General features: G+C 35.4%; 1 protein-coding gene across 1 annotated transcript; it reads right to left on the bottom strand.

Annotated features, from left to right (window-relative positions):
- Positions 1-16,119: 16,119 nt before the first annotated feature.
- Positions 16,120-16,554, bottom strand: LOC124885779. The gene has a single exon (XM_047394028.1). The coding sequence runs from the start codon at positions 16,552-16,554 to the stop codon at positions 16,120-16,122; it is 435 nt and encodes a 144-aa protein (XP_047249984.1).
- Between the last annotated feature and the right edge of the window lie 7,393 nt (positions 16,555-23,947).

The following is a 23,947-nucleotide window of genomic DNA, read 5'->3' as shown; positions in this document are numbered from 1 at the left end:
TGAAAATAGCTATATAGCTCAGATAGAAATGAAAGAGTCAGCTTATGAGTAATTATTACTTTAGGCTGGATTTGATTTCATAAGAAAAAGATGAGAGGTTTATGACATGAAAACTCGGGGTATTATAATCTAGATTTGGTTTATCAGCCTATGAAAATGGTGAAGGTAATTCGGGATAGGCTTAAGGCTGCCCAAAGCTTTCAAAATTCCTATGCGAATATAAGGCATAGAGACTTGGAGTTTGAGGTTGGGGAAAGAGTGTTCCCAAAGGTATCACCCATGAAGGGAGTGATGTGATTTGGTAACAAGGGGGAGCTCAGTCCTGGGTATGTTGGTCCTTATATGATTTTGCAGAGGGTTGGTAACATGGCATATGAATTGGAGTTGCCTTCTAGTTTGAGCTTCATTTATCCAGTATCTCTTATCTCTATGTTGAGAAAGTGTCTTGGTGATCTTTCTTTATTTTTCCTTTGAAAGGATTGGATATCACGGATTCTCTATCTTATGTAGAGGTCCTGGTTGAGATATTAGATCAGTAGGTTTGCTGGTTAGAGATTAAGTATATGGCCTCGGTTAAGGTTTTATGGCAAAACCACAAGGTGGAAAAGGCTACGTGGGAAGCAGAAGTGGACATAAAGTCCAAATATCAGCATTTGTTTTTTACCTTAGATATTCATGCGAAAGGTATGTATCCTTGATCATATATTTAATCTCTAACTTAGTTAAGGGTTAGAATAGATCCTTGCATTATTATTTTCTAACTTGGTTAAAGGTTGGATTAATATTTGATAAGGCAAATGAATCGTGCTTGTGTTTGACCTAAATTTTTCGTCATTCGATGATGAATGATCCCAGTGGGGAAAACTAAAACACCCTCAGTTTGGGAACCTTAGAAAATTTTCCAAATTCTTGGATTCTGGACAGCATACGATCAGTGGATACCAGTCGTATACTGGGGTACGAGTGGTATGCCTTGGTCGTATACTGACTAGTATTGGTTAGTGAGCTGGATGGGTTTCTGGAATAAGTACGACTTGGGCTGGTATAAGTTGTAAAGTTGCATATGGGTCACTTGGCTTGGGTTTTTGCTTCACTTAAACTGACACTTAGTAAAATACCTTGGATCTAAGTATGAGTGGCTAACTATGAGCCGTAAGCCAGGGTATGATTTATACCATGGACTCATACGGTGGACAGTATTTAAACCACTTGTGATTATATTCTACCAGGGGTATGGGTCAAGGGTACTAGTCGAATGTCTGGGTATAATTTGGTTTGGGTAAATCATATGTTGGACAGTATTTGGTCCAAGGAGGAGGCCAACGGTACGAGTGGTGGGTACCACTCAAATTAGAGGGTACAACCTATATGGTATAGTCATACCCAATAATGGGATTTTTATGCAGTTTAAGTAGGGTTAATATGGACCTTTCCCCGATTAACCAATTAAGGCCCCATAACTTCTAAATCACTTGGGAGGTTACTTACTCTATTATTCTATCATTAAACACTTAGAAAATTCTCTTAAATACTCTACAATTCTCTCTAAGGCTTTTGGGTAAAGAAAGTCTAGGGTTTCACTAAGGTGATCAATTTTGGGCGTGATTGGATGATTTCTCACCATCATCTTCTCAATTTGAGGCAAGATACTTTTTCCTCATTGTTAGTTCAAACCAAAGCCATAATTTATACAATGTTTTCATAGCATGATTATTGTATGGTTTTGGGGTTTTCAAATATATGTTGGGATTTTTGTATTAACTTCTTGGTTATGGTTTTCCCATGTTTTAATTATATTTTTACATACTTTAAATGGTGGTTTGGATAATTGTTTTAATGAAAATGGTTAATTGGTTATTGGATTTGGTTTTGAAAACACTATGCCCCCAATATATTTGATAAAATGCCTATGATAATTCTTTTACTACATTATTCACCTTTTTCTGGAAATATTGGATGGTATGATTTACTAATGGAACCATAAATGATATAAATGGTTTAAATGGCATGGAATTGATAAATGATAGGGTTTTTTGGTTATGGTTTTGGTGAATTAAACTTCCTTGTGGGGTACATGGGATTCCCCTAAGAAAACTTAATAATGGAACACTTGTGGGGTACATGGGAATCCTCTAAGTTAACTTGATACTGTAATCTATGGGTATATGGGAATCCTTTTACATAAAATGGTTGGCTAAGAATATTGTTTGCCATCTATAGTCGGTATGACGATACCACTTTTTATAACCTTGGTTAATAATAATGGAATAATTATTTAGTTGGTTGGAAATGGTTTTAATTGAGCAATAATGGTAGGGTGTGATATCTTACTGTGAAAGTGCGAGTCCAATAGACGGTCATTGGAAACTCAGGTTTACCGACATGAGGGGTTGGTCATAGTGACTATATATAATACTACAAGATACAGGGGAATCATCTAAGTACACTGTACATATGTATCATAGAGAGCGAAGGGTACTTAGGAATCCCCTACTCTTATAGTATCTCTGGTTCGTGCGGCTACACATATCGAAGCTTGTTCAGGGGGTTACACTGGACCCATAGTTCGTAGGTGGTTTTAGGAAGATTAAGCTACACATACCTAGGTTAATGGTTTTAAATACATGCTAAACCCGATTTCCTTTCCCGACATGGTTATATATATATATATATATATATATATATTATATGTATGGTTTGTATGCATGTGGTTGTGTTACTTCATTTTACTGTATGGTATTACTTTATCCTTATCCTGAGTACTTGCTAGCATTCACCCGCTAACCCGTCCTTGAGCAGCTGTATCCCCACACGATATAGGAATCGGCCATTCTACTCCTCCTACTTAGTGATCGAATTTTGAGATCAACTCAATTAGATTAAAGTGGTAAGGTTCCATATTCCAGAAGGCTCTATTTCATGTTCATGGATGGTTTAGATATTTTATGGTTATTGGTTTTGGCTATGGTTTGGGGCATGTCCCAATCGGATATTGGCTTTTTTTGTTAGAGGCTTTTGTGGAACTACTATGGGTTTGTATGGGCAGGATTGGTATTGGTGTTAGCCTTACTAATGGTATTGGTATTGGTTTGACACGATTGGACTAAATTTCTCACTGTTCCATTCTTTTGGTTTATATTATAGAACTTGGTTTGGTTATGGGTTAGTTTTGGCTAATAGTTTTGGTTTGGTTATGGTTATGAGTTAGGTTTGGGATGAGTGGACTCATTTGGGTGGTCACAGTGATATACCTATCCCAAAGTCTGGATTTGAGCAATTACATGCTATCTTGTTATATGTTCAGAATCCATTTGACTTAGGGTATATGTTAGATGGTTGGTTTGGGTATCGGGGGTGGTGTTCGATCATTGTTGGACTTGGGATGCCGATTACGACAAAGCCCCTGGTCGGCTTGGGTTAAGTTTGTAGTTGATGATTGGGTATACTTGAAAATTCACCCAAAAAGGGTGATGAGGTTTTGCAAGAATGGGAAACTCAGTCCCCAATATGTCGGTCCTTATAAAATTTAGAGTTGCATTGGCAATATGGCCTCTAAGATAGACTTGTTTGTAGATTTTGCATCAGTGTATCTAGTTTTCCATGTGTCTTTGTTGAAAAAATGCATTGGTGCCAACTTCAGTTGTGCCTTTATAATGATTGTGCATAAAAAATGGTCTCTCTTACTAAGAGATTCCAGTTGGGATTCTTGGCCATCAGGCTCGTAAGTTGAGAACAGGAAAGTCACATCAGTAAAATTCCTTTGGAAGAATTAGTTAGTTAAGGGAGTTACTTAGAAAGAAGAATTAGATATGATGACCAAGTGCCCTCACTTATTCCCTTCTAGTTCAGTTCTACATGGAGGTAACTTTCCTCTTTAGTATCCTTATCAGATTAATGTCCCTCAACTGCTTTTATGTCTTAGTTGCATACATGTTTCATGGATTTAGTTCAACTTATGTTTTAGTCAGAAGTGCAATTATCATGTCAGTAATCAACTTTGAGAACTCAATTTTGGAATTACAGCTCTTTCCCTATATTTCTCAAGCTATCTTATGACTCATTCTGGGTGAATTTTCCCAAATCCTAAAGTTGAAAACTTGGCCTAGTAGTGGAAACTCTAGACGATGAGTCATCGTTAACGACTTTTCAGGTAATTCATCCTGATGAGGACATGCAAGTTAACAATATGGTTCCAATCACAATGAGTCAACACAATGACCCATCATCAGTTATGATGAGTTGTTATGTCCCAGTTGTCCATAGAATCAGCAAATCTTACCAAGACACAACGAGTCCAATGATGAGTCGTCAGGCATGATGACTTTTTCTGTGACCCGTGACAACTGGGTGCAACAGAAATAGTTCTATTTTAATCGAGGCCTTTTTGTAATATCCTTATTTCCTAGACATATACTGCATCATTTAAGGGTAATTTTTGAAAGATATTAAAAGGGATTAGTTGACTCTTTTACTCTCACTCGCACCTAAACTCAGAAAAACATAACAGAAAGAAATATTTTTTTCTCAATTCCCAAGAAGCTAGGGTTCTTCTCTAAAAGCTCCAAGTTCAAGTTCATAGAATTTATTCTTCAATCTCAAGGTTTATAGGTATTCAATGAGGGCCTTATTTTGCCCTCGTACCCAACTATGTTTTCAAGTAGAGTTTTTATGAAACCTATGAATTTGGAAAATTTTTGAAGTATTTCAATTTTATGATTCCTTTTAGTAATTGTGTTTCTAAATTCCTTATAACAATTTATCAGTTTATACATGATTTTAAATAAGGTTTTTGCATATGATGGCGTGTTATGAACACATGATCCCAAATTATTGAAATATTAGCATGAAACAAATATTTGAAGTATAATTTTAGCCAAGTACTCAATATGGTAAATTGTACATAACTAGAGGATTCTTACATAAATAATAATAACATGGGGAATACAAAATATTTAAATTACCATTGCTTGATAACCAAAATGAAAATAAATTGAACTAGTTTATTTATTGTACGTAGCTTTCATTATAATTATGAGCATATGTATATGATCATGGGAGTAACCCTTAGCACCGAGAGAACACGGTTCTAGAAAACCCAAGTCCCAAACCAAGTGCCATCATAGGTAAAAAGTCTCCTCGACAGTTGAGAGTGTCTTTTATAGAACAAATGGGCTAATTAGTGAATTCACACTAGGTATGGTTCTAAACCTAGGCAAGGTATAGAAAACCCTCCCAACTTGAGTTACAAGTTTGATTCTATGTTTGCTCACTTGATGTATGTTGGTTACATGTCATGACCCAAACCAGGGTTTGGCCTTGACGGGTATCTCAAGTCCACCAAGGACCGGATTCCACCCCCTTAACCTAATCCAATATAACCAAGTACACTTAGCAATGGATGAATAAAAACATAAAACAAAACATGATATAGGAAAGCTTAAATAATCTATTAAAGATCAATACCGAAAACCAACCACAATACCTATTCCCACAGTAATGTCCAAGAAATCCTCTACCAAAACCAAAGATAGTTTAGCCGGGACATGCCCCCGACCCAAGCTAAAAACAAGTCCAAACAAAAAGACAAACATAAGTAAACCCAAAGCATAAAATAAGGCCTTCCGAAGGATGGAAGCTCACCACTTTATTCTGACACCTGAGTTATCCCACGAACACCTAATCACTATGAAAGAGGAGTAGATGTATGGCCAGTTCTTACATCACATGGGGATACAACGACTGAAGACGGTTAGCGGTTGGAGCACTAGTATATAACTCAGGGATATAGGATAAAATAATGCTATGATCCATAATACAAAATCCAATTAAACCAGTACACAACACCATAAACAATGCATACATATATACATATATACATATATATATACCAAAAGTTGAGAAAGCGAACAAGTCTTACAATAAGAGTAAAACCTTAACCTAGAATTTCTAGCTTAACAGCCCTTTACCTACACCCATGAGCTCTATGGGTTCAGCTCCCTCTGCTAAAAAACTAATTTGGATTGTGAATCTAATTGAGTTCCATCAGTAATTGATGTTGTATAAACCTTTCTTCCCTTTAATAACTTTTCTTGGTTGCAAGCTTGAAAAGTGAGCCCAAGAACATCACTTGTCCAAGAGGAAAGTGCCTGTTGGGAAAAAAAGGGTTTCCATAAACTCTAAGGACTTTAATATTTAGATTAATGGAAAATTCCTTAACCGGATTGGCCTACATGAGAGAACAGTTAAATAGCGAATACATTCCTTAAGTTTGAAAGAATTAAGGGATAAGTTGCCCATGGAGGTTGATAAACGAATGGGCAAATAATAGGATTCAACTACACTTACAATTAAAGTTGTCAATTGGAACTCTAAATTGATTCACAACCCTAGATGTTCAAGCATCTTGGTAACCATAACTCTAGTTTGTTTAATATCATTGAATTACTACTTACAAAAAGAATCATTAGATGGAATAACTTTGTTACAATTAGTTAGAACATAATTCACAAATTAAAAAACCCTCATTTTATCTTTTCATATCATTTATTTGAATTTAACTTGTAGCTATAGTATCAAATTAGTTTAATAGACACTCACATTGTTTCTCGTGGACTTGACCCCGACTCCAAAGTTTGGTAAATATATTAACGATGACTGCATTGCACTAAATTGACAAGTAAGTTGAGCGTTGTTAAAAATGTATAGTTTTTAGGGAAAAATTTAGCTTATTGAGTTGGTTTGGAATTTTAGCTTATTGGTTTGAATTCAAACTTGTAAATATTTGCTTGTAATTTTCTGTTATTACTTGTGTTAAGTAGATTTTTATTTTAATTTACTTATTACTATGGCATCTTGGAATGAATGTGAGTTTGATGGTTGAAAATCTTATCTTGATAATCCATGTCCATATTGTGATAGACCTCACTTTTGGTAAGATTGTAGATATGCTCCACGGAAAAAGATGTGTGCACCATCTCCATCCTACTGGGAGTATGATTGTTCTTTATATGGTGGTCAAGATGGATACTGGAGTGATTGCCTAAATTCACCCACCCACCATTGTGCTAACCCAGATTCTAGTTCTTTTTATGATTTTGATAGGTTTTATGGTCAAGAAAACAAAGAGTAAAGTACCAGAAAGAGTGGCATTAAAGCTATGTTTCAATGAATATTGGATCTCCATAAAGAAATACATGATATCCTATGTTATATATGTCAATACATGAGATCAATCATTCATAAAGAGATGGATATAGAGGTCAATTATTCAAAGTATTTTTCTAAAATATGTTTAGATGATATCTTGTCTGTGGAATCATTTAAATAATGAAAGAGTGTAAAGATGATAAGCAAGAATCCTATATTAATGTTGAGCTTGATGTTAAGAAACCCTCGGTGATTTCCCAACCTACTAAACCAACCATGAGGGATGATGCCAAGATTGAGAAAATGGTACTAGAGGCAAAAGAAGAAACAAAGCCAATCTCTTATGAAGACTCTAGTCCAATTCAGGGTGAAGATGATGAGAGGGATGCAACTTTGAAAGTAGTAAGAAGACCTCATTAGAATCATTTTTCAACATTGTGCTTTGCGGATATGATGAAAGTCCACCTACCCAATCAAATAAAGTGTTTTGAGGATGAGGAACAAAATCCTTATATTTTGGAGTGTGTCATTCAAAAAGAGCAAAATGAAGCCCCCCACTTGAAGGTAAATATAGGAAAAATTCAATGTGCAACAAGTGGATTATTGATGTTCTCATCAATACCCAACGAGCCTATTCAGAAATTTGATATGAAGTTGGATAAGAGATTTAAGTCATCAAAGTAGCGAGATAAAGGCAGTGTCGTTGTATCCTTACCTTTTCCCAATTTGCCTCAAATATGTAATGATCAAAAGTTGGGACGACGTTTCAAATCCTCCATGTGAAGACGTAAATAATCGCCAAAAGAGTCATGTCGCAACGTTAAATCAGGCGCTACTTGGGAGGCAACCCAAGGTCTTTTGTTGTTTGTATTTGTATTATGTGCTTAACATTAGATCTTTGCACCTATGGTGCCACAGGTATGTTTCTAACTCTCTTGTTTTAGTTCGACACATTAAGGACAATGAATGATTTTAAGTTGAGGATGGACCTACTTTTGGGTGTTGATGTCCTGTTGGGGTTTTTGTTACCGTGTCTCTTTTCCTTGGAGTTTTGTTCCTAGTAAAGATAGCATATTTAGGTGTACTATATTTTGTTTTGTGATGTCTTGTGGTTAATTAGGAGAAAAATAAGATTCTACGGCAGTCGACATAAAAAAAAATTAAAATAATAAATACCTCTCCGAGGGCATATATTGCAACTGTGTGATATGTATCTACATCTGAATTTTGTGAATCTTGTTATGGCATTGGTATTAGAGACATGATAATCATTGCTAACAATTTCATGAACGAGATGGGTAGTAGCTTAAGATATACCTTTGTGCCAATTGTGTGTGAGATATTACCAAGTTCCCTCCAGTCTTACCGAGGTTGTAGGATAGTGGTTAGGAAAGTATCATAGGCCGGTTTTGATATTAGTTCACTTTTAGCCTAAATGGCCTTCTATATGTGAATGGTATTCCTTGATCCCGATTTTGAGCCTGTATGCCTATTTTTCTTTATTAGCCCTATCACCGTCTCATTTGTATCACAATGAAACTGTTTTGGTCCTGGTCCTCCTTGGATATTGTGTACTTTGATTTAGACAAATAGCCTAAGTTGAGAGTGGCTATCATAGGGATGGGTGATGTAAAGTGATTATGAAGAAAGGTAAAATGAGAGAAAAGGATGCAAGGTTGGGTGTGGTAGAAAAAGAATAAGAAAAGAAAAGTTGTGAAAAAAAAAAAGAAAATGAAGACTAAAAGATTGCACCCAACCTGAATTTGCTTTAATAAAGAAAGGGAGAAATAAGTTTAGGGTTAATAAGTGAGACTCCAAAAGTTAGTGTAGTGTCAAGGAGGAATAGTCACTTTAAATATATTTACGTATCATACCAGCCCCAAACCTATGTTATAAGCTGAAGAAAAGTCCTATAGTGATCCTAACTTAATTGTCTAAACGCTTAGGTGATGAAAATAAGGGCAAGCTTATGGTATTTGACATACATTGATCGGAACTTCTTTCTGAGAGTGAGTGTCTCTTAAACGTCCCTGCATTGACATGCTTGATTTCATATAGAAATGAGGAGGGACTTTCTTGTTGTAAAGGTACATGGATTGTATTGCTAGCTGCTTACTTATTTAGGTAGTGTAACTTGTACATATGTGTGATTGTGTATTGCTAATGTGATGACATAGCTTGATTCCTTTATGTCACACTATTGAATTTCATTAATATAAATAGTTGGGTTGAAAGTGATTGACCTTGGAGAAGGTATTGTGATTTGAGCTAAAATTGATGATTGACTGTCATAGGTATCTTATGTTTCTCTTGGTTAAGCATCGTAGTTTGGTATTATGTAGTTGCTTGAGAACAACCAATTATTTTAAGTTGAGGGTATTGATGTTCTGGATTTTGACAGAATATTTTACATCATTTTCTTGGGAAAATTGTATGTTTTCAAGCAACCAAGGTTGCATTTAATGCTAGATTTTAGTGTTTCCGGGTAAGGAGCTAGCTGAAAGAGAAAACTCAAAAAATTAGCAGAAAAACGTAACTAGTGGTCAAAATGGTGGACTACAAATTTTGTGGTGGACAACCAAACTGACCACCATTTCTAAAACAGAATTCAAAATTTCAGAACACATAGTGAAGGTCAAAATGGTGGACCACCAGTTTTGTGATGGACCACCAGTTTGACCATCAATTTCAGAAGACACTGTGGTGGTCAAAATGGTGGACCACCAATTTTGTGATGGACCACCAGGTCGACCACGAAGTACAAACAGAATCCAGAACTTTAAAACACTCAGCGAAGGTCAAAATGGTGGACCACCAGTTTTATGGTGGACCACCAATTTGACCACCAGATTCAGAATTTTAGAAGACCCACTGGTGGTCAAAATGGTGAACCACCAGTTTTTTCGTGGACCACCAGACCTAAACAGAATCCAGGATTTCAGAATACCTAGGGAAGGTCAAAATTGTGGACCACCAATTTTGCAGTGGACTACCAATTTGGACGAAATTTTTCTGAATGCAAATTTTAAATCCTTTTTATCTGGGAACTTATAAATACCAATTTTAGGTTTTATTAAGCATTATCTGGGGAGTTGAGATCCAGATCTCATATCTTTAAATCTATCTTTCTTTTTATTTTCTTTTATCCTTTATCAATTTTTGCATCTCTAGAAACTCTTTGTAACCTAGTATTTTTGGGGATTAAGAAAATCTTGTGGATCTAATCATTCCATCTCTATTGAAGATTCAAGACCAAATTCTTGTAACCTTTAAGAGTAATTATTGAATTTATTTATGAATGATACAAAGATGTTTTCTATTTCTTCTATGGAAATGTGTGGCTAAGCTCCCATAACTAGGGTTATGGGAGCCTTGATGTCAAAAACTGATTTGGATTGTGAATCTAATTAAGTTCCATGAGTAATTGATGTTGTATAAACCTGTTGTATAAACCTTTCTTCTCTTTAATGACTTTTCTTGGTTGCAAACTTGAAAAGTGAGCCCAAGAACATCACTTGTCCGAGAGGAAAGTGCTTGTTGGGAAAAGAAATGGTTTACATGGACTCTAAAGACTTTAATATTTAGATTAATGGAAAATTCCTTAACCGGATTGGTCTACATGAGAGAATAGTTGAATAACCAATGTATTCTTTAAGTTCGAGAGAATTAAAGGATAGGCTGCCCACGGAGGTTGATAAACGAATGGGCAGATATTAGGATTCAACTACTCTTGCAATTGACGTTGTCAATTGGAACTCTAAATTGATTCACAACCCTAGATGTTCAAGAATCTTGGTAACCATAACTCTGGTTTGTTTAATAACATTGAATTACGACTTACAAAAAGAATCATTAGATGGAATAACTCTGTTACAATTAGTTAGAACATAATTCACAAATTAAAAACCCCCCATTTTATCATTTGTTTCAAATTAGTTTAATCGCCACTCACATTGTTCCTCGTGGATTCGACCCCGACTCCAAAGTTGGGTAAATATATTAACGACGACCGCCTTGCACTAAATTAACGTGTAAGTTGAGCATTATCACTCCACAATTTCCAATTTAAAAACCTAAGCCATGGTCTCCAAGGCCTTTACTAAACCATTTGAAAACCAAACGCAACCAACTCATGTTCTATTTACCATTTATGAAATGAAAGATTTCAAAAAGAACAGCCAAACCAAGAGATAAATCATATTCCAAAGCCCATTATGCAAGTGGGTAGAGGTTATTATCAATTTCCATACCTAAACTATTTATTTTGGGAATCCATTGGGCCTCTAAATTCATTCGCCATCCCATTGCATCAAAAGAGTTCATAGATCATCAATTCCATGCATAATAATTCCAAAATAATCATAGGAAAACATTTTAACCAAATACGTTCAAAACCCTCAACCCATAGTTCAAATCCTAACATCAAAACCATGCATAATAATAACTTCATGCCATAAATAAAAGATAAGTATACGGAAAGAGGTACATACATTAATTACCAAGAATTTTCAAAAAGATAACACCTTTAGAACCCTAGATGACCACCTCCTTAAAACTCTAGCCTTGACTTGAAAGGGGAAATTTGAAGTGGATCATTTGAAAGTGAAGTAATAGCCCTTCGTATCATTAAAACTAATGAGAATTGGCTCATATAGTACTTAAAGGTCATTTATAAGTGAAAGGACCTCATTACCCCTCGTCCCAATAAAAATAGAACAAGCCAGTTAGATTTTTTTATAGGTCTGTGGTGAGGACCTTATCGTGGAGGCTAACTCATGAAACCCTATGGAAATGCTCTGCACAGTAAGGGACCAGGTCCCTCGAAATCCAACACAAGCAATCAAATAATAAAGTGCAGGGAAATTAAAGATAGGGCAGAAAGAGTAAAACACACAAGGATTTTTACGTAGAAACCAAGTATGGGAAAAATCATGACTTTCCCTCACAAGCACCAATGATATCCACTATAATTAACCTCCTGGTTATAGTCTATATTTCAGCCTAAATTTAGGCTCCTTGTTTTAGCATCAACTCTACTACCAGCTCATCTTGGTAACTCTACTAAGGACTCCCTCTATATTGACTAGCTCTAATTAGTCTCAAGCTTAGGAAACTCTACCTAAGCTGCACTCTCAAAAAGAAAACACCACTCTTATAACATGAGTAGTTCAGTTAAAAATCAATCTCATTCTATAATAATTTCTTTTTAAGATCACATAAATAGCTAAGAACTTGAGTAATGTTAAAATGAGGTTTTTGCAAAAAAACAAATTATTGAAGAGGCATCTCTTTTCTTTTATAGTTGGCTGATGAGTAGGGCATGAATGATCATTGGATCAGCGGTCCAAGTCAATACAAAATAGCACCTGCAAGTTCGTTACACAAGATAACAAAATTATGCAGAAGACGCGTGCCAGCTTTATTGTACTTTACACGTCCAGGGACCTGGTCCCTCGTAGTTTAGATACTCATCATCAACACTGCATATAGCAATTTTGCCCCTTTTTGATGATGACAAACAAAACCATACAATTTGAGCATTAGTGCACATTTATCACATTTAATCATAGTGATTACCACCTGAATATGAATACTCCCCTTATGATCATGCTTTTTTTTTTATCATGCAACATAGGGACCTAGTCCCTTATTATCATTTGGTAGTAAAAACTACCCCGTGTCATTGTACACCTTTATTTTATTTGGTGTCTTTGTATTTACACACTTCCCCAATGTCTGTATGACTCTCTTTAGATCAGCATCTTAATTTACTTGGTGTCTAGTCCCTACTACATGAACTCAGTATTCCTCCTTTTGGAATTATTGAAAAGGATTAACAGTAAACCAAGAGTAAACATAAGCACAGATTAGTTAACTCATGGGCACTGGGGCAACACTAACATGTAGGAAAGCTCTAAAGTTAAAAGACAAATGAGATACACAAATTAAATATTTATTCACTCATAATAGTCAGTACCAGTAGAGTAGGCTAAAATAATCATTATAAGATAACTATACTTGAAAGCCATTATGAGAACCAGGATATGGAACTGACACAAGGTTGATGAGAGAATAAGGATAACAGGGCTCAGGTGGAAGAAAGATTGGGTAAAAAGGATTTAAATAGTACTCCATTATTGCATCTATAGTAAAGTGAGTATCCACCAATTGTTTGGTAAGGATCTTCATGTCAGCATTTAGTTTAGCCATTCTTGCTATTTCCAGTTGCATGTTCATCAGTCGCACCTAGTCCTTCAGAGGATAGCCTTTGATTCAGCAATGTCAAATATATTTAATCCAACATCTTTGAAAGCTGGCTTGATTTTTAACTTCTCTATTTCCATTCCCAACTTCTCCTGAAAAGCTAGCAATTTAGATACTTGATATACATTCTCCACAAGTTTTGTTCAAACTAAATATTAGCTTTATTATTCCATGTGATCTCCTTTTCCCAGGTACCCTAAAGTGATCAAATACTTTGTTGAGAAGGTACCCATATGGTATTTTATGTCTCCCTTTTATCACATATTTTGGGATCAAGAGTTCTTTCCTAAGATAACTTTTTGAGTCATTACCATTTTAATCCGCTTTTAACCATCCACATTCTTCATCTGATTCTTTAGTCTCATTACTTTCCTCTACCCTTTCAATAGCAACTTTTTCTTCTTGGTACCAAGTCCCTCAGAAGCTTTTTTCCTTTTCATAGCTTATATGCTTCTACCTCATTATAGCAAGGTTACCAGACTTTTACCTAGAGGACCTAAGACAAAGTTTTTAGTGGCTTTGGTTGTTGAAGGATCAAGACATTCAATGAGTTCATATTCAATTTGATTTTCTAGAGGAAAGAGAATAAGAAGGATCGGTTTGGATTAGTATGAGGCGATGAGTGATGAGTTGATACTCTGACTAGGAAGTAGCCTATTTTAGCAATTTAAAGAGGTGACTATTGTCATCAGAGAATGACATGTTTGGTTTTGATAAGAGTGACTCTTCATTTTGCAAACGAAATAACAGCTTTTATGAGGGAAGGAAAAGATACATGGATTTCTCAGACAGTATATTTTATGATTATTAAAGCAGACTTTGTGATACTAACCTGAGAGAAAACACTAGATCCCTCTCTTTTGAGTGAATCTTTAAGTCCGTGCTTGTCATTTTTGTCCACTTCCTAAGTTGTTCACATGGGTGTATACCTGCATGGGTATAGGACTGAGTTAGACTAAAATGCACCAACTTCAATAAGGATACCTGCCTCTTTATCATAGCCAATTTTTATGGGAAGGCATTGATTCACATATTAGGTCAAGTCAGCATTATGCTTTAATTCTTCCACATCTTTTTTCAGAACTTGTTCCCCAAAGCAGTTCTGCAGACCAGGTCCCATACTTGACTTAATTTAGGCTTCGGAAGCTTCTCTTTCTGAGATGAATTTCCTAGTGACTGGGTTCCTTAGAATCAGAACTCATCTATATTTTTTATCCTCTTTCTCATTATCTTTAACGCCACTAAGTATCAATGATTTTCCTAACAAATGAAAAGATACATGCACTCTTCTTAACCAACTACAGAATACCTTTTTAGTTTATTTTTTTAGAGTATTTTCGTTCATCATATCTAAAGGTCATTCTAGGGCTTTCTTTAGAAGACAAACTTCACACATTCTATTGTTGAATATCAGCTTTCATAGGATAGGATTAGATCCTTGAAATTCTCTGTTCTCAAAAAGAAACCTTTACCTGAAGTGTCTTGAGAGAGAGAGCACAGTCAGACCTTCCATCATTGATCTTTGAACTCTTTCAATCAAAGAGCTATTCTTAACTATAATCCCCTTCTCATTCCTAGAATCATGATCACTTGCCATATTTGGGAACCCACTTATGTCTGAGTTCCCAGTAATGGGATAATGGTATGATCAAATCCCTTTTGTCCCATCTAGGTAGAGAGTTCTTTTTAATAATTATGTAAGGCTTGAGACCCTTAGAATGAGCATTTCCTTGTTTAATATATTTAGAAACATTCATCCTAGCTCTAATCTAGATCTGACAATTACCCCTTATATGTCCATCTCTTCCACAATGAATGCATTGAGGCTGGGAACTTTTTTCTTAGCATTATGAGAAATTGTCTCTTGAGACCCACAAGGTTGGATTCTTTCTTGATAACCAATCCCCTTCCCATTTTTAGCACCTTGATTAGTAAAGTTAGAAAAGATCTGAGAAGATACAGTTCACTATAGGGATTTATTAAGTCATCCCTTAGATGGATCAGGTCTCGTTCTAACTCTTCATTCTGCTAAAGTGCATTTATGAGAAGCCTTTGAGACTTTCTGGCCTTTTTCAAGCTTAACCTGAAACTTTGAGATTTCCTTTTTCCCTTTATAATTGGAACCATCTTCTTTATCCAGTTGACTTACCTAACTCAGATTTTCAAGTTTCACTTTAGCAACTTATAGATCAGTTCCTGATATCCGGGGGGATTCAAAGCTATCAGTTCAAGCTCCTGATCTTCAATCTTTTCTTCTAGAGTATTAACCTTTTCTTTATCACAAGCACTATTAGCTTTTTCTAGTTGATTGACTAAGACTGAATTTTCAGATTTCAACTTAGTAACTTGCTCTTTAGTTTCAGATATTTGAAAGAGTTAGAGTAATTAACCCAAGCTCTTGACTCTCTACCTTTTCTTCCAAAGCATTTTTTTCATAAGCCATTTCACACATAGAATCAATCTATATATTGGCAAGCCTTTTTATAGAGGAGTTTTCTAGGTTTTCTTTAATTCTGAGAGTGTTACCTCATTTTCTTCTACATCCTCAGTGTTTTCCATAAAAGCAAACAAGGTGTCCAAGGTCACTTTCTTATCCACCACTACTAGCATAGAAACACCTCTAGTATTTTCATCTTTACCTAAATCACTAGAAGAGTCTCCCTATACTGCCAGAGATTGCTTTACAGCATATTCAGTTGCTGCCTTCTTTTATGAATTATCAGGAATCTGGTCCCTGATATTTCCTTTGTCACTCTCAGCCTTAAGGTAATCCTGATGAACCATCTTGTGAATTGGACAGTCATTTATAAAATGTTCAGGACTTTCACACTTGTGACACACATCGACATTGCTTCCCTTATTATTGTTGCTTCTTCTTCTTTGGACATGGCCACTCTTTTTCATTGATTTAACAATTCTGCTTGCCAAATAGGCAATATCACTCTCTTCTTCACTTGAGTCATGCTTTGAAGCCTTTAATGCCAGATATTTTTCCCTTTTGAAATCTTTCTTCTCTAGCTCTTGTTGCGTCTTGAGCTCATGCGTTTTTAGATTTCCAATCAGCTCAAATGACAAGGAACTCGAGATAGTGATATTTTTAATAGGCACCACCAAGAAAGGATCACCCACGCATTTCTTTAACATGGACACAAAAAACAAAGGGAGAATAGAAGCCAAGCTTGTAGGTAATTCTAGCTCATAGGAAACATTTCCCAATATCTTCAAAATTAAATAGGGGCCAGGGACAACATAACAGGGACTGAGATTCCCCTTCTTACCAAATCACATTACTCCATTCATGGGAGGCACCTTCAAGAACACCCAATCACCCACATTGAACTTCAACTCTCTTTAAGTCATGTCCACATAGGACTTTTGGCAACTTTGGGTAGTCTTAATCCTATTTGGAATCACCATCACCTTCTCCATAGCTTGATGAACTAAATTAGGACTGAACAACCTTGCCTCACCAACTTCAAATCACCCAATAAGGGACCTACTCTTTCTACCTTACAATGCCTCAAATGGATCCATACCAATGCAAGAGTGATAGTTATTATTGTACGCAAATGCCACTAGAGGCAAATGGTAAGCCCAGCTACCACCAAAGTCAATAACACAAGCTCGCAGATCCTCCAAAGATTTAATGGTCCTTTCTACTTGACCATCCTTTTATAGGTGAAAAGCGGTACTAAGGCTCACCTTAGTCCCAAAACCTCTATAAAATGAGCGCCATAATTGCGATGAGAACTGAGTACCTTGATCGGAGATAATAGAAATAGGCACACCATACAACTTTATGATCTCTTAAATAAACAACCTCGAATAGTCCTCAGTAGAATAATTAGTCCTCACCGTAAGAAGTGAGTAGACTTAGTCATCCTATCCATGATGACCTAACTAGAATAAAATTGGTTTCGAGTCTGCAGAAGACCGGTAACAAAATCCATATTTATCACTTCCTATTTCCACACAGGCAACTAAATTTCTTGAGACAACCTACCAGGCCTCAAGTGCCCCATATTCACTTGTTGACACACCATGCTCTTAGCCGCAAAATTAGCCATATCCTTCTTCAATTTAATCCACCAATAGATCTCTTTAAGGACATGATACATCTTAGTCGAACCAGGATATACCGAATAACGCGAGTCATGAGCTTTAGACAAAATTCTACCTTGTAGCCTATCCACATCGGGAACACACAACCTCTCTTGGGACCATAAGGTACCATAACCCCCAATATCGAAAGTTATTACCTTCTTTCTACCTATATCGTCCTTGATTTGCCTCAAGATAGGGTCCAACACCTTCTTCTCTTTTACCTCAACACCAAGAGATGACTTCACCACTTCTTTCACAAACACACCACCATTCTCAAAATCTAAGAGACGGACTCCAAGATATGCCAAATGGTGAATATCTCTCACCAAGTCCCACTTCTCTTTATCTACGTGGGACAAACTCCCCATAGATAACCTGCAAAGAGCATTAGAAACCACATTAACCTAACCTGGGTGATAGTAGAGAATTATGTCATAGTCTTTAAGCAACTCTAGCTATCTCCTTTGCCTGATATTCAACTCCTTCTAGGTGAATACATATTGCAATATCTTATGATCTAAATAAATGCTAATGTGGATCCCAAGGAGATAATGTCTCCAAATTTTCAATGCGATCACCACAACTAACCAACCACTTTAAATTATGATTTGGATAATTCCTCTCATGAACTTTCAATTGCCTAGAAGTATATGATACTAGTTTTCCATGATTCATTAAAACAAAATCGTCCTACACGGGATGTATCACAATAAACCATGAAGCCATCACTACCCTTGACCAGGGTCAAAACTGGAGCAGAAGTTAATTTATCTTTTAGTTTCATAAAACCCCCCTCACAAGCATCAGACCATAAAAACTTCACTTTCTTCTGAGTCAATTTAGTCAAAGGTGCAATCATGGATGAGAAAATTTCTACAAAGCTACAATAATAACCCGCTAAACCCAAGAATCTCTCAATATTGGTTGGAGTCGTAGGACTAGGCCACTTCTTCGCCACCGCTACTTTTTGTGGATCCATCATGATCCCTTCACTAAAAACAACATGAGCTAGAAAAGTAACAGCATTCAACCAAAATTCACACTTTAAAAACTTATCATACAATTATTGATCTTCTAGGGTCTATAACACAACAGAGGTGATTTTCATGATCTACCTAACTTTTTGAATATACCAAAACATCATCTATAAAAATAGTCTTGAACAAGTCCAAAAACTGGTGGAATACCCAATTCATGTGATCCATAAATGTCATTGGGGCATTGGTCAACCCAAAATATATGACTAAGAACTTAAAATGTCCATATCGGGTATAAAAGGCTATCTTAGGAATATCCTCCTCCCTAATCCTTAACAGATAATAACCTGATCAAAAGTCAATCATAAAGAAATACTTAGCACACTGAAGTTGGTCAAACAGATCAACCCTAAGAAGAGGGTACTTATTCTTCACTATAACCTTATTCAACCAACGATAATCAATACATATCCAAAGAGAACCATCCTTCTTACGCACGAATAAAATTGGTGCACCCCACAGAGACCCACTAGGGTGGATAAAATCCTTGTTAAAAAGATCTTTCAACTATTTCTTAAGATCCTTCAACTAAGCCAGAGCCATTCTAAAAGGAGGGATAAAGATATGACGAGTGTCAGAAAGAAGAGCAATCCCAAATTCAATTTCCCTATTGGGAGGGACACACAAAATATCATCAGGGAAGACCTCGAGAAATTCACTAACCATGAGAAAGTATTGTAAGGAAGGATTCTTCAAGTTAGAATCTTTAACCTGGACCAGATATAAAGAAACCCCTTGGAAATTAATTTTTGGGCTCTAAGATATGATATGAACCTTCCTAAGGAACTCCCTTCCCACTCAATAATCGGCTAATTAGGGAATTTGAAAATGACCTTACAGGTTTGGCAGTCTAAGGAGGTGTAGAACAAATGTAACCAATCCATCCCCAAATTGACATAAAAATCTAGCATGTCCAATTCAAATAGATCCATCAAAGTTTTCCTACCACTAACAGATACCGTACAACCCCTATAGACACTTCTGCAACCACTGAGTCACCCATAGAGGTACAAATAGAAAAGGGTATGAAATATACACGGAACCAAAACCATAATACACAGCCATAAATGGGATCAGATAAGAAAGAGTAGACCCTGATTCAAGTAAATAATACATATCACGAGAGAAGAGTTTTAACATACTAGTGATGACATCAGGAAATACCTCAGACTCCTAACGTGTAGTAAAAGCGACCCATATGCTAATATAGATTTTTGAATAATCAAGTGATAACCCATGGTTAAAACACTATTGAGAGTCTCTGATGATAAAATGAGAGAAAAAAAGTAGGAAACCCAAAACACAAAGGGAGAGCTTGACCGAAGAGAGACAAGCAAGCAATAAGGGAAAAAATACGTATAACAAGTATTCAGAAGTGATGAAAGTAGGGGAGTGTGAAGATCATCTCTAGATAACACAATGAAAAATTCAACCCACTTGCAATTGCTAGCATCATCGATTTTACATAACAGAGCTTTCCCTCTATGATGTTTCAATTGAACTATCCCCCTTCAAACACAGTGGAGGATATAAAGAATTATAAAATGTGAAAGGGAAAAAAGGAGGATAGCTCAAGCAACAATCACCCAAAGGCCTTCAACTATTATACATACCCAAATTAAGCTAGCCATGGGAAATACGGCAGGAATTGCAAAATAAGGTGATTACTTCATCGAAAGGACAACAAAAGCCCAAGCCGAAGGGATAAGTATAGATAAAGGTGTAGTCTATCCTATAGAATGTAAATTCAATAATATGGGATCCTCCACTCAAAATCCAAAGGTCCATTCATGAGCCTCTCGAATCCCATTAAGGACTCTGTTAAGCCTAGGCGACCCTCTGTAATGAGCTAATCTATTTTTTTTAGACTTTGTAATCAGCATCAAAGTTAAATAAAAGGGAGGACACTTTTGTTGCCTGAACACTGAATGGAATCTTTTTCCTTTCTTTTTCTTTTACCACCATCAATGGATTACATAGAAGAAAAAATGCTCGACAATAATGAAGACATAACATGCAAACTAAAGAAGGATGATGAAGATTTGAAAAATTAAATTAGGAACAATGTTGTTAGAACAATGATAATTTAGATGACTATTATGTGGAAAAGCATTTAAAAAAAGCCAGGGGAACAGTTCACAAAACATTGCCTAGGTTAGAGGGATGCAACTTATGTGCACACATGGCGCGTGAGTTAAGTATGAACTAAAGTGACTATTCATGTACAATTAGGAAAAATAAAGAAAGGTCAATCGGTGTTCATGTCTCTGTTTCCATCTTTTGAGAATTGCATGCCACAGTTCTTTGAAAGACGAAACTACTATCTGTAAGGGTAAGATTGGTGTAACTACACGTGGCATATTTTTAGTAAATAGTTTGAGCATGTGATACCAAAATAAACACCATGACTATGAAAGAGCACACCTAAAGTCGCCATGGCAAGAGAGTCCTCTTGAGGGAATAAGGAAGATTTCATCTATCACCACTAGTAACATGACATACAATAACAAATATGGGAAAAAACTGTCAAGTACCTCAAAAATACAGATGAGCTCCTGTAGAACAGATCCAGGAGAATACTTTCCAACCCACTAATAGATCAGAATATGTGGCATTCTCACATAGGCGGAAATTTTGTACAATATTGTTGCTAGAATTTGATTGTCTAAGAGCTAACTTTGTACACTATAAATAGCCATTCTTACTCACTTATAGAGGCATCATCATTTTCTCCCTTGTCCTCATACTCTATTTTAATACAATACTAGTTGTTTTTTATCTAAGCTTTTTTTATCTTCTTGCATTTTGCTTCATTCACTAGTTATTTAGTTTACTTATGTCTCTCTAGTGAAATTATCTTAGCTCTCGATAGTATTTGTGGATGACCTCGGCCCACTCTCACTTGTTTGTTTTATTTATTCATTATTTTCTCCAAGTTAACTTAATCATAATTACTCTAACCGCTAACAAATCAAACTCCAAGCAATATAACAATGCGTGCTCTTGACTCACCTACAAATTTAATAGTACCAATATGATAATTAATAAAAACAAAAATAGTAGCTTTTATCTATATAAATAAGTTCTACACAAAAGCCATATGTTCTCCTGTATTACCATATTACATTATAGCTTCGCCCCTGGAATAAAAACATATAATAATATATTCCAAAATTCAAAGACTACAAGAATAGTCTAATACTAAGACAAACGCATTGTCTAGACTACTACCAATCCAAAAACTACATGAATAGATTAATATTAAGACAACACTTAACTACTTACCAACATTCTACCCTTATTGGAGACCTCCTTATCCTTCTATCTAAGGTCATGTCCTTGAACGTGTCATATCTTGTCTAACCACCTCTCCCAATACTATTTTGGTCTACCTCAGCTTTTCCTCCTTCTTTCCACTATATCCAATCTCTTTACATCTCCTCGCTAAGGGCATTTGCACATTTGCTATTCATATTTCAAGCCTCAAAATTTTCATTCTCTTATCTTGTGTGCCATAGAGGTCACTCCCACTTTATATTGATATTGGTATTTCTAAGTGCACTACTCCTATATGCCCATACATCCACCTCAATATTCTCATTTGTGTCATTTACATCCTGTGAATATGGAATTCTTGACTGACCAATGCTCTGCCCTATACATTTAAGGTGGTGACCAACGCTCTGCCCTATACATTTAAGGTGGTCTAACTCTAATCACCACTCCAAAACACTACTTAAATAGTATCACTTTAGAAAAAAAATTTAGATAAATGAGAGAGAGAAAAACTCCATTCCTTAAGACACAAATAAGTAAATAATTACTTTGCTCGAAAGTTCTTTATTTATCTCAAATCATATGTTATAGTTTCGTTTATGCAAAAAGACTAAGAGAAACTTTAGATTATTAGTGCAATATTGTTGGAGCATATTTGATCGTACTTAAGTTATTGGTGGCTTTAAAAAACAAAACAAAGAGAAAGAATAGTGTCTCATTCAGTGATATTTTTCTGGTATCAAAGTGTTTTTAAGTTGCATTTTAAGAATAATGGACATTATTTAAATAGAACTATTATCAGAAAAATATATATTTATATATATATATATATATATATATATACATATATAGATATAGATATATACACTCAAATAGAGGTTCACTACACAAAAGTCAATATTCTAGAGGCAAAATAATCTACTGAATGGTTATACTGGTATAAGTTTGTATTCTAAACCTTCCTATTTAACCCTTTACCAAGTTAACCCTTAAACTCGATAAAAATAATATTTTTAACCCTTCCTACCATGTGTGTAGCTCACTCGCTCTTGTATAAATGGCATGTCACGTCCACGTCACCTAAATTAGTGACATGTCATTATTAAATTTATTAAATATTTTTAATTATTAATTAAAAATATTAAATATGATTTTTTTATTTTTTAAAACAAAATTATCACTCCTTCTCTCACCTTCTATCCTCCTCCCACAACCACACTATTTCTACTACATCTCTTATCTTCTCTGGCAAACTACTCATCAGATCCACTACTCACTAACAACCACGCCACAACCTATGTATGAAACTAATTTTTTTGAAGCTTTTAGAAGTTTCTTGAAGATATTTCCTCTAAATTCAATCATTTTCTTTCAATTTTGATTCAAAATTCATACCCAATTAGTATTTTTTTTCATAGATGTTCAACCTTACCCATTGTGAAAATTTGAAAGCCCCCGATTTAATTCCAAACACCGATTTTAGAAGTTCCATTAATGTTTTCAACAATCATTATTCTTCAAACTTTATCTTAAATTGAGCACCAAATTCATGTCAAATCGGTAAAATTCTTATACATTTGACATAAAATCTTAACTACATGTTCACAAACACAAACCCTAATAAATTTCAATCACAAATTGAATTAATTTCATAAATTCACAATACCCATTTGTTATTCTTCAATTTTTCTCAAGCTTATCAATGGAGATTCTTTAATTTTTTCAATGCCCATCATCACCTTCACATTAATGCATACACATACTTCCTTTTGAAGCCCAACTAACACAAAATATCCTGATTTTTTTAGAATCTAAGAAAATTAAAAATTTAAACAAAAACCTGAAAAATATTTATGGAATTAAAGTTGATTGGGGCATAGGGATTAGGGTGATGGTACTGTTTATTTGCAACAAAAAAGAGCATCTAATGTTAGGGGGTGGAAGTTGATTTGAAGCAGCAAAAAAGAGAAGAGCGGGTTGGAATTAAGAAAAAGAAGAAAGTTTGGGGGAGGAGGGAGGATGGTTGAAGATGAAGATAGGTTTCTTTAAATCAACATTTTTTATGGAAATATTGATTTTACTTGTGTTTTAATGCATGCCTTCACATATTTTTCTAACTC

The sequence above is a fragment of the Capsicum annuum genome, chromosome 7 (genome assembly GCF_002878395.1).
Source record: "Capsicum annuum cultivar UCD-10X-F1 chromosome 7, UCD10Xv1.1, whole genome shotgun sequence".
NCBI lineage: Eukaryota > Viridiplantae > Streptophyta > Magnoliopsida > Solanales > Solanaceae > Capsicum > Capsicum annuum.
The sequence above is the reverse complement of the archived record's forward strand: the minus strand, read 5'-3'. Positions and strand labels throughout refer to the sequence as shown.